The following is a 12,102-nucleotide window of genomic DNA, read 5'->3' as shown; positions in this document are numbered from 1 at the left end:
CACAGCTGACTGAAGGACCAAAACTCTTAAAATGTCAGTCATGTGTTAGTGCATTCAAGGGTGGAATGTCGGTGATATACCTGGACACATAACTCATAGCACCTCCAAATTACCAAGAGCGAGAAATTTAGGCTTAATCATATCTGCATACCAACCTGTGCTGAATACAAAAATTTCTACCTCATACAGAGCATGATGGGAACAGTTACCTTCCTCAGCCTTTGTTAACCATGGCTTCCAGACTTAAAGCACTTATTCCCACCTCAATTAAACACTTAGGGCTAACACCTAAAGGTGCTAAAATTGAGTTTAAAAATTATGATGTGAAGTTTATTGGGTATGAAACGAATATGAAAGAATGTGACACTGGGAATGCCCATAATACCACTTCAAACCCACTCACAACTCCAGCACCACACTGTCGCGGTAGTGACGAACAAATTCTACCTTCTCCAAAGCGGTAACTACAGTCACTGTTCAGCACTGTTTCCTCATACTGAAAATAAGCTAAAGGCTGACAACACAAGACGTCCACAATACAAAGATACATTAGTGACTCGTGTGGGACACAACTCTATCTCATTTCTTTGCCGAGAGACTCAATTCACTTCAAGAATTCTGATAGCAACTACAGTGATTGTACATTTATTAGAAATAGTCAAAAATTTAAGCAGATAAGAGATGTTTTAAGTTCCGAGTATGTATATAAACTAGATGGTTTTGTGGATTTTTTTGTGACAAAAGCCGAGAAAAAGGATATTCTACTGTTTATAACTGAAAACAAACCAAAACAAATGCATAAAAGGGAAAATCAAAAAAGGAATAAAAGAAATCAATGAGGTCATATGGCAACACCCGCTGGAGCTGCTGTTGCCATCAAGCTGCCACAGTATTCAACTTCCTGCCAACATAATCATATAAGTGCGGGACCAATTCCACTCATTTTTTTATTAGTTCTACATAAAAAAAATGCTCTTCTATTTTAGATTTGTTTTAAATCGCGACAGAGATGGGACATTTATTTTCGATGCCATTAATTGTGACATGAAAACTCTAAGTTTTGTTAAGTTTATAAAAAAACAAGAGTCACAAAGTAAAAACAGCTAACAAATTAAAATAAAACACGAAAAAATTAAATAAACCAGATCAGAGGATGATACAAGAGCTCAGGGAACCAGGTGTCAGGTGATCTAAAGCTCAATAAATTCCTGTGTTGTTTGGCAGGTAACACCGGAGGCAGAGATAGATTAATGGTTATAAATGACCATAATTTTTAAAGGGGTGGACCGGTAAGCCAGCGGAAGGCCTCGGTCAGATGACCAAAAGCTCCAAAGGCGGGTCATCATCTGACTAAGACCCGCGTCAGGAAACATTTGCCCTGTTTCCTGACGAACCTTACCTAACCTAACCGGAGGCAGAATATCTCACGATCAACATCGCAGTCATTCACACACTTTCTCTGAAATCGATATATACAAGCGAAGGTTTTCCTCTCATAAATGATTACAAAGATTTAGTAATAGTCATAAATTATAACCGGAAACTAGAGTAAGCAATGTTTTGTTGCAACAACATAACGAACGCCATTCTTAGCCTCATAGGAAGAAATTTCCAGTAGAAAACAACTCTTGAAATAATATTATGATTTTCTTGTTAGACCCACTGCGTGTATGATGCTCTTGTTAGACCCCACTGCGTGTATGATGCTCTTGTTAGACCCCACTGCGTGTGTGATGCTCTTGTTAGACCCCACTGCGTGTATGATGCTCTTGTTAGACCCCACTGCGTGTATGATGCTCTTGTTAGACCCCACTGCGTGTATGATGCTCTTGTTAGACCCCACTGCGTGTATGATGCTCTTGTTAGACCCCACTGCGTGTGTGATGCTCTTGTTAGACCCCACTGCGTGTATGATGCTCTTGTTAGACCCCACTGCGTGTATGATGCTCTTGTTAGACCCCACTGCGTGTATGATGCTCTTGTTAGACCCCACTGCGTGTATGATGCTCTTGTTAGACCCCACTGCGTGTGTGATGCTCTTGTTAGACCCCACTGCGTGTATGATGCTCTTGTTAGACCCCACTGCGTGTGCGATGCTCTTGTTAGACCCCACTGCGTGTGTGATGTTCTTATTAGACCCCACTGCGTGTATGATGCTCTTGTTAGACCCCACTGCGTGTATGATGCTCTTGTTAGACCCCACTGCGTGTATGATGCTCTTGTTAGACCCCACTGCGTGTATGATGCTCTTGTTAGACCCCACTGCGTGTATGATGCTCTTGTTAGACCCCACTGCGTGTATGATGCTCTTGTTAGACCCCACTGCGTGTATGATGCTCTTGTTAGACCCCACTGCGTGTATGATGCTCTTGTTAGACCCCACTGCGTGTATGATGCTCTTGTTAGACCCCACTGCGTGTATGATGCTCTTGTTAGACCCCACTGCGTGTATGATGCTCTTGTTAGACCCCACTGCGTGTATGATGCTCTTGTTAGACCCCACTGCGTGTATGATGCTCTTGTTAGACCCCACTGCGTGTATGATGCTCTTGTTAGACCCCACTGCGTGTATGATGCTCTTGTTAGACCCGACTGCGTGTATGATGCTCTTGTTAGACCCCACTGCGTGTATGATGCTCTTGTTAGACCCCACTGCGTGTATGATGCTCTTGTTAGACCCCACTGCGTGTGTGATGCTCATGTTAGACCCCACTGCGTGTATGATGCTCTTGTTAGACCCCACTGCGTGTACGATGCTCTTGTTAGACCCCACTGCGTGTATGATGCTCTTGTTAGACCCCACTGCGTGTATGATGCTCTTGTTAGACCCCACTGCGAGTATGATGTTCTTGTTAGACACCACTGCGAGTATGATGCTCATGTTAGACCCCACTGCGAGTATGATGTTTTTGTTAGACATCACTGCGAGTATGATGCTCTTGTTAGACCCCACTGCATGTATGATGCTCTTGTTAGACCCCACTGCGTGTATGATGCTCTTGTTAGACCCCACTGCGTGTATGATGCACTTGTTAGACCCCACTGCGTGTATGATGCTCATGTTAGACCCCACTGCGAGTATGATGTTCTTGTTAGACATCACTGCGAGTATGATGCTCATGTTAGACCCCACTGCAAGTATGATGTTCTTGTTAGACACCACTGCGAGTATGATGCTCATGTTAGACCCCACTGCGAGTATGATGCTCATGTTAGACCCCACTGCGAGTATGATGTTCTTGTTAGACACCACTGCGAGTATGATGCTCTTGTTAGACCCCACTGCAAGTATGATGCTCTTGTTAGACCCCACTGCGAGTATGATGATCTTGTTAGACCCCACTACGAGTGTGATCTTGTTAGACCCCGCTGCGAGTATGATCTTGTTAGACCCCACTGCAAGTATGATGTTAGACCCCACTGCGAGTATGATGCTCTTGTTAGACCCCACTGCGAGTATGATGGCCTTGTTAGACCGCACTGCGAGTATGATGATCTTGTTAGACCCCACTGCGAGTGTGATCTTGTTAGACCCCACTGCGAGTATGATGCTCTTGTTAGACCCCACTGTGAGTATGATGTTCTTGTTAGACATCACTGCGAGTATGATGCTCATGTTAGACCCCACTGCAAGTATGATGTTCTTGTTAGACACCACTGCGAGTATGATGCTCATGTTAGACCCCACTGCGAGTATGATGTTCTTGTTAGACACCACTGCGAGTATGATGCTCTTGTTAGACCCCACTGCAAGTATGATGCTCTTGTTAGACCCCACTGCGAGTATGATGATCTTGTTAGACCCCACTACGAGTGTGATCTTGTTAGACCCCACTGCAAGTATGATGTTAGACACCACTGCGAGTATGATGCTCTTGTTAGACCCCACTGCGAGTATGATGGCCTTGTTAGACCGCACTGCGAGTATGATGATCTTGTTAGACCCCACTGCGAGTGTGATCTTGTTAGACCCCACTGCGAGTATGATGTTCTTGTTAGACCCCACTGCAAGTATGATGTTAGACCCCCACTGCGAGTATGATGCTCTTGTTAGACCCCACTGCGAGTATGATGCCCTTGTTAGACCCCACTACGAGTATGATGCTCATGTTAAACCCCACTGCGAGTATAATGCTCATGTTAGACCCTACTGCGAGTATGATGCTCTTGTTAGACCTCACTGCGAGTATAATGCTCTTGTTAGACCTCACTGCAAGTATAATGCTCTTGTTAGACCTCCACTGCGAGTATGATGCTCTTGTTAGACCCCACTGCGAGTATGATGCTCATGTTAAACCCCACTGCGAGTACTATAATGCTCATGTTAGACCCCACTGCGAGTATGATCCTCTTTTTAGACCTCCACTGCGAGTATGATGCTCTTGTTAGACCTCAATGCGAGTATAATGCTCTTGTTAGACCTCCACTGCGAGTATGATGCTCTTGTTAGACCTCACTGCGAGTATGCTGCTTAGGCTAAAGTTTCGCCGGGAAACAGGACAAGTGTTTCCAGACGCGGGTCTTATGATGACCCGCCACTGAAGCTTTTGGTCATCCGACCGAGAACCTTCCAATGGCTTACTAGTCCACCCTTTTGAAAATTGAAGCTGTAATCCACTGCGAGTATGCTGTTGTCGCCCATTATACAGAAAATGTCGATAAACTTAAAAGGATGCAAAGTAGAGCATCAACACTTAAATTATCGAGAAAGAATTAAATCACCGTTGTTTACAAACCTTCAAGAGTCTAAATTTGGCACAATCGAGCATGATTTTTTCCTTTACTACAGAGTGACACAAATACATTAAACAGCTGCATGACACTCTGGCAAGTGGTTTAAAATCTATAAATGCAAGGTTTTCTTTTTTCCTCAAAGAGAATTGCTGAGCACTGGAATGGTTTCCTAACACAAGTTGTTGGTGACAGAAAAATCAGACAAACACTTAATAAATATACGATATTACTATTTTGCAGTTAATTCCACAACACAGGATATTCTGCTAGTCACAAATCACCTGGAGTACAGTGTCTACTACTGCTACTAATAGTAGTAATAGTGGTGGTGGTAGTAGTAGTGGTGGCAGTAATAATAGTAGTAGTAGAAGTAGAAATTTTAGCAGTGGTAGTGGTGGTGGTGGTAGAAGTAGTAGTCGTAATTATTAGTAGCAGTAGTAGTGGTAGAAGTAGTAGTATGTAGTGGTGGTAAAAACAACAGTAGTGATATTGATAGTGGTAGTAGTAGAAGCAGTAGTATTAGTAAATAGCAGCAGCAGCAAAGGTAGTAATAGTAGCGCAAGTGGATTGAGAGACTTTTGCAACAGTTGGGAATCTTTATCGAGGAAACGTTTCACCAGCCGGTGACTTCTTCAGTGAAGTCTTCAACTCTCGCCAACCCTACAGGCATCACCTGGTTACGCTAGTAGATTTGTCCAATAGTGAGTCCACCTCCAACTACTCTAAAGCTAACCTATGACACTGAGCTTGACTCTATCATCATTACTGATTCTATGTCATCATTGAAGGCTCTTGGCTCATATAATGACTCCAACAACATGCTCATTGGGGAAGCCAGGTATAGATACTCAAAAATTAGGGACAAAGGAATTAATGTACAATTGCTATGGATCCCATCACACATTGGATTACTCCTTCATGATAAAGTTGATATGTTAGCCAAGAAGAGTACCCAGAAGGAGAACGTAGAATATAACTTTGGTATAACTGTGTCTAGCATTAGGAATAATATTAGGGAGGAAGTAAATAATGAAAATGATTGTTATAGGAATGCAGTTAGAAGCCTGAGTAGATCTATAACCCACTATGATAACATGAACGTAGATAAGTATGTTTATGGAGCAACTTGCAATGTGAACAGACTGACTGATGTTGTAGTGGCCAGGCTTAGGCTTGGTTACAAGTACTTCTGGCAGTTTGGGAGACACACAGATGATGATCAAACTAAATGTAAATTATGTGATCAGGCATATGGTCACTCTCTTGAACACTATGTGCTTAATTGTCCACTTATTGAGGAATACAGAGACAGACAGTATAATAACCTATGTGACATGTCAAGATATATTATTAATGAAAATAAGATACCAGATATACTAAGCAAATTTCCTAAATTTGCTTGTAACAGATAAGTGAACTATAGATATGTAGATATAAATCCATATGTATTCCTGTTAACCCTTTGGGGCCTAGTTCCTAGGCCTTTTGTGTATCCATATGCTCTCGCGCTACCGTCCACAGGATGGATATGGGGTGCACAATAAACTAGCCACTTCGGTGGCAAAATCTAATCTAAATCTCCAACTACTCTCCGAGCATATGCTGTATGTACTTTTCTCAAGACTGATAGACTGAACACATCAACTCCAGACTGAGGGACTGATTACCTCAAACTCCTCATTTTCCACCGTTCTTCTCTGTATTGAACTGAAGAAGGTACTGGCTGGCGAAACGTTTCCTCATGTTACAAAAGGGTCTCAGTCTTCAACAAGTCGGTTTTCCAAACAATATACATCACGTTAATAGTAGTAGTAGTAGCAGTAGTAGTGGCAGTAGTAGTGGTAGTAGTAGAAATAGTAATAGTAGAACCAGAAGAAATAGCAGAAGCAGTGCCTTCTGCACATTTCTACATGTCTCATTAAATTTCCATTTCTCTCTCTTATTTAAAAACTGACTTTGACTTGTTCGCAGACTGACAGCGGAAACAGTGGTAACAACAGAGATGGAAGAAGTGGCAGAGCAGCAGCAGCAGCAAGTGGAGGAAAAGGAGCGTCAGGAGGAGGAGGTATAGGAGGAGGAAGCAGTGCAGCAGGAGGAAGAGGAAGAGGAGGAAGAGAACTAGTGGGAGGACGAGCAGCAGCAGGAGTAGAAGGAAGAGGAGCAAGAGGAAGAGAAAGAGGAGGAGGAGACGGGGGAGGAATAAGAAGAAGAGTAGGAGGAGGTGAAGGGGAAGGAGGAAGAGGAGGAGGTGTAGGAGGAGGAAGAGGGGGAAGAAGAGAAATAGGAGGAAGAGGAGGAGAAATAGGAGGAGGAAGACGAGGAGACAGCGACGACTATGCCAGGGTGAAGAGATGTGGACTTAATTACGGTGGAGAAAGTGAAGATTACGAGGACAGTGTCAACAGTGACACTGACTCTGACCACGCTGCTTCCTCCCGTACCGAGAGTTCTGCCCACCTCGATGATACCCACCACACCCCCCTCTCTGACCGCAACCACCACCACAGTAAGTCTTACACCCACCACACCCCTCTCTCTGACCGCAACCACCACTACAGTAAGTCTTACACCCACCACTCCCCCCTCTCTGACAACAACCACCACCACAGTAAGTCTTACACCCATCACACCCCCCTTCTCTGACAGCAACCACCACCACAGTAAGTCTTACACCCACCCCACTCCCATCCCTCCCTTAGAATTCGTGGAGGGTGCACATCTCGCTTTAATCCTGCTTTGAATATCACTGATAAATTTTCTGTTTTCTTCCTGAGGTAGGAAGGTGGTGTATCAAGTTCCTAACTCATCCTGTGATGGGCTCGCTCCTGCACCTGCACTCCACTCTCACAATCCACGTCAAGTATGAGGCATAGAATACAATATTTGAAAATTAATGGACAGCTCAAAACCACTTCAGATATTATCAGAATAAGAGGTGCTATCGAAATTTTCAGTACTCAAATTATCGCGAGTGTCCTGGGTTAAATATGGTAGCAGCATAGATCACAGATAATGCTGCGTAGGACACAACTTTGTGAAGTAGCGTGACCGACACAACTTTGTGAAGTAGCGTGACCGACACAACTTTGTGAAGTAGCGTGACCGACACAACTTTGTGAAGTAGCGTGACCACTTACAATACCGTCCGTCATTCCGTTAAAAGAAAGATGGGCATTTTCTATCGTGTGGTCAAAGCATTGTTGCAATTTGTGTGTACTCACCTAATTGTACTCACCTAATTGTGGTTGCAGGGGTTGAGACTCAGCTCCTGGCCCCGCCTCTTCACTGATCGCTACTAGGTCCTCTCTCTGCTTCCTGAGCTGTATCATACCTCTTCTTAAAGGTATGTATGGTTCCTGCCTCCACTACTTCACTTGCTAGGCTATTCCACTTCCTGACAACTCTATGACTGAAGAAATACTTCCTAACGTCCCTGTGACTCGTCTGAGTCTTCAGCTTCCAGTTGTGACCCCTTGTCCCTGTGTCCCCTCTCTGGAACATCCTATCTCTGTCCACCTTGTCTATACCCCGCAGTATCTTGTATGTCGTTATCATGTCTCCCCTGACCCTTCTGTCCTCCAGTGTCGTCAGTCCGATTTCCCTTAACCTTTCCTCGTACGACATTCCCCTGAGCTCTGGGACTAGCCTTGTTGCAAACCTTTGTACTTTCTCTAACTTCTTGACGTGCTTGACCAGGTGTGGGTTCCAGACTGGTGCTTCATACTCCAGTATGGGCCTAACATACACAGTGTACAGTGTCTTGAACGATTCCTTATTAAGGTATCGGAACGCTATTCTCAGGTTTGCCAGGCGCCCGTATGCTGCAGCAGTTATTTGGTTGATGTATGCCTCCGGTGACGTGATCGGTGTTATGGTCACCCCAAGGTCTTTCTCCCTGAGTGAGGTCTGTAGACTTTGTCCACCTAGCCTATACTCTGTCTGCGGTCTTCTTTGCCCCTCCCCAATCTTCATGACTTTGCATTTGGCTGGATTGAATTTGAGAAGCCAGTTACTGGACCACATGTCCAGCCTGTCCAGGTCTCTTTGCAGTCCTGCCTCATCCTCATCCGATTTAATTCTTCACATCATCTGCAAACAGGGACACTCGGAGTCTATTCCTTCCATCATGTCGTTCACATATATCAAAAATAGCACTGGTCCTAGAACTGACCCCTGTGGGACCCCGCTTGTCACAGGCGCCCACTGTGATACCTCTTCACGTACCATGACTCGTTGCTGCCTCCCTGTCAGGTATTCCCTGATCCATTGCAGTGCCCTCCCTGTTACATGCGCCTGATCCTCCAGCTTCTGCACTAATCTCTTGTGGGGAACTGTGTCAAAGGCCTTCCTGCAGTCTAGGAAAATGCAATCTACCCACCCCTCTCTCTCGTGTCTTACTTCTGTTACCTTGTCATAAAACTCCAGGAGGTTTGTGATACACGATTTGCCTTCCATGAACCCATGCTGGTTTTCATTTATAATCTTGTTCCTTTCCAGGTGTTCGACCCCACTCCTCCTGATAATCTTCTCCATGACTTTGCACACAATACATGTCAGAGACACAGGTCTGTAGTTTAGCGCCTCGTTTCTGTTTCCTTTCTTAAATATGGGGACTACATTAGCTGTCTTCCATTTCTCAGGTAGTTGCCCAGTTTCAAGGGATGTGTTGAAGATTGTGGTTAGAGGCATGCACAGCATCTCTGCTCCTTCTCTAAGGACCCATGGGGTCCTTAGAGAAGGTCCCATCGCCGGTCCCATCGCCTTTGAGGTGTCAAGGTCACTTAAGAGCTTCTTCACCTCCTCCTCAGTTGTTCGTATGTCATCCAACACTTGTTGGTATATTCCCTCTTGATGTTCCCTTCTGTGCTGTCTTCCCACAGCCCTTCCTGTCTCTACTGTAAAAACTTCCTTAAATCTCCTGTTCAGCTCCTCACATACCTCCTGATCATTTCTTGTGAGTTCACCTTCTGTCCTTAATCTGATCACCTGGTCTTTGACTGTTGTCTTCCTCCTGTGTGTGTAAGAGAGAGAGAAAAAAAAATTTTGCTTCAAACTCGATAAAACGGCTAGTAAAACTTATAAAATGCTACAGCAAACATTTGGAGACGAATGGGTTGAACAGTGTTTTCATTGCTTTCCTCGAATCACAGCAGCATACGTCTATTTCGGATGAATGCTCTGGCCGTCCATCAGCGTCATAAACAGTCGCCAACATTGAAAAATGAGGAAAGTTATTCAGAAAGATCGTCGACGGAGCATCCAGGACATTGCAAGTGTTGTGGGAATTTTTATGAGTTGTGTTAAAGCACTGCGTCCGAAAATTTAATTATAAGGCGAGTGACTGTGACAACTGTGCCCCACTTGCCGACTCTAGACCAGAAAGACCATTGCTTTCTGGCCGAAAACAACATAGTGGTCGTCCCCCATCCCCCATTCTCTCAAGATTTAGCCCCCTGTGATTCGTTTCTCTTACCAAAAATTAAAATGGCAATAAAGGGACGGCCTTTTAATAACGTGGAAGACATTCAAGTAGATTCAGAGGAATCATTAGATACTGTTAAGAAACAAAAGTTTCAAAAATATTTTGAGAAGTGGCAGAGGCGTTGGGATCAGCGTATAGCCTCCAGAGAGATTATTTCGAGGAAGACAACTTCAACTAGGTGATTAGATAAGCCTATTTTTTTTCGTAGCAGTTTGGAATTTTTTTTACAGCACCACGTATTTAGTTGTAAAGTGTCCCTGTCGTATTCCTTCAGATAACCCACGTTCATACTGAATGGAAAAGCTCTGTTTATTTATGAAGAGGTCACTATTGATAGGTATGGATTCTTGCGATCAAAAATGACAATCAAAATGTCACAATAGTTATTCTTTGTCTTGCAGCTTTTGACTCCTGTATAATATTATATCACCAACTGGTTGAACCATACATGTGAAACTGAATTTTTTTTTATATAAACCTTACTAGCAAGGAACTAAGCTTTGATCAGTAGCCAAGTGTTTCTATATGCTGGAGAAACATGGTGACTTAATACTGGAAACTTTTAATATTTGTAAATGAATCGTTTATGCAACCTTACTCCGTCCGTTGATTTCCACTATGCTTTACCAAAACTTACAAAGAACTTAGTAATAACCAGAATATGCATCTCACAGTGGCAGATAAATCAAGGTCGTTTTTCATTTTAGATAAGGTGGAGTATTTAGATAAGATGAGCCATTTACTCAGTGACAATGAGCCATATGAGCCTCTTACTAAGAATGTCATTGACCAGGTTAATAGTCAATGTTAAGAAACGTTTAAAAAGGCTTTTGAAGGAAAATGATAAATTAATTAAACATCTGTCTGCCGTACTTGTATACATTGATTACGACACACACACACACACACACACACACACACACACACACACACACACACACACACACACACACACAAGGAATCTGGCTCATCCTACAATAATTTCAAGAAGTTTAGTTCTATATAACATATCTACATTGTTAATTAAACTCCCTTGGCAGGAAGGATTTCGGATGAACATATAAAAAAAATATGGACTCCACAGGGAGACTCCAGAATTTAAATATGTTCAATGAATTACTTTCCGGAGTTTGTATGTTACTGTCTTGTTCATCTGAGTCTGTCTCTATTTGTTAAAGTATCTCGAAGAGGAACTAGGAAATTTCCCTATGTCTTTCTCCATACTATAACTGAACTAATTAAACTGTATGTAATGGCCTGGAAGGTAGACGTTATGCAATGTACAATCCACTCTTCTCTCCCTGTGATGCGCAATTTATATATGGAGTTCTACGAGACAACGCTTTACAGATATTCTCCCAAAGAAAGCTAAGTGAATTAAATGTTTGTATGATGTTCTCTGTCTGTGGTTGAAAGATCAAAATCTTGATGAGTATTTACGTAAAAGAATAGTTTAGCTCCCTCTATAAAATTCTCAGTCAATCTTGACTGGGACAACAAACTACTATTTTTAGATGCTGTAGCCCATCTTGTCCATGGCAGCTTTAAATTGACATTGTACAGTATATATCAAGTCAGTGTGTCGTCGTGTATTCACTATTATTCCAGTCATAGTCCCTTATACTACATTAGTATGGATATTATTTGGGACAGTGATGAAATAAGGCATTTGGGAAATTAATGTTTATTTGAAAAATACACGACAATGATGTGACAGATAATTGATTTAATAAGAGACATGATTATCCTTTGTTTTTATAAGCATTGCTTATAAAATCGACCAATGTTGAATATATTTTGGCAAGTTCTTCGTCGTCGTACCAGGTTCTAATAACAGCAACAATTACCTTATCCACAGTTGAACAGTCCTGTTTCACTATCCTGCG

At 42.9% G+C, this 12,102-nt stretch overlaps 1 protein-coding gene across 1 annotated transcript in view; it reads left to right on the top strand.

Annotated features, from left to right (window-relative positions):
* LOC138854057 (uncharacterized) overlaps window positions 1-12,102 on the top strand; it is a 72,859-nt gene that overhangs the window by 42,406 nt on the left and 18,351 nt on the right. Inside the window, exon 6 of the mRNA XM_070094794.1 lies at window positions 6,706-7,240. Within this exon, the coding sequence (XP_069950895.1) occupies window positions 6,706-7,240 (535 nt within the window). The remainder of the gene's footprint in view (window positions 1-6,705; window positions 7,241-12,102) is intronic.

This window comes from Cherax quadricarinatus, chromosome 48 (genome assembly GCF_038502225.1).
Source record: "Cherax quadricarinatus isolate ZL_2023a chromosome 48, ASM3850222v1, whole genome shotgun sequence".
In the NCBI taxonomy this organism is placed as follows: Eukaryota; Metazoa; Arthropoda; class Malacostraca; order Decapoda; family Parastacidae; genus Cherax; species Cherax quadricarinatus.
Note: the sequence above shows the minus strand (reverse complement) of the source record. Positions and strands in the feature narration are given on the sequence as shown.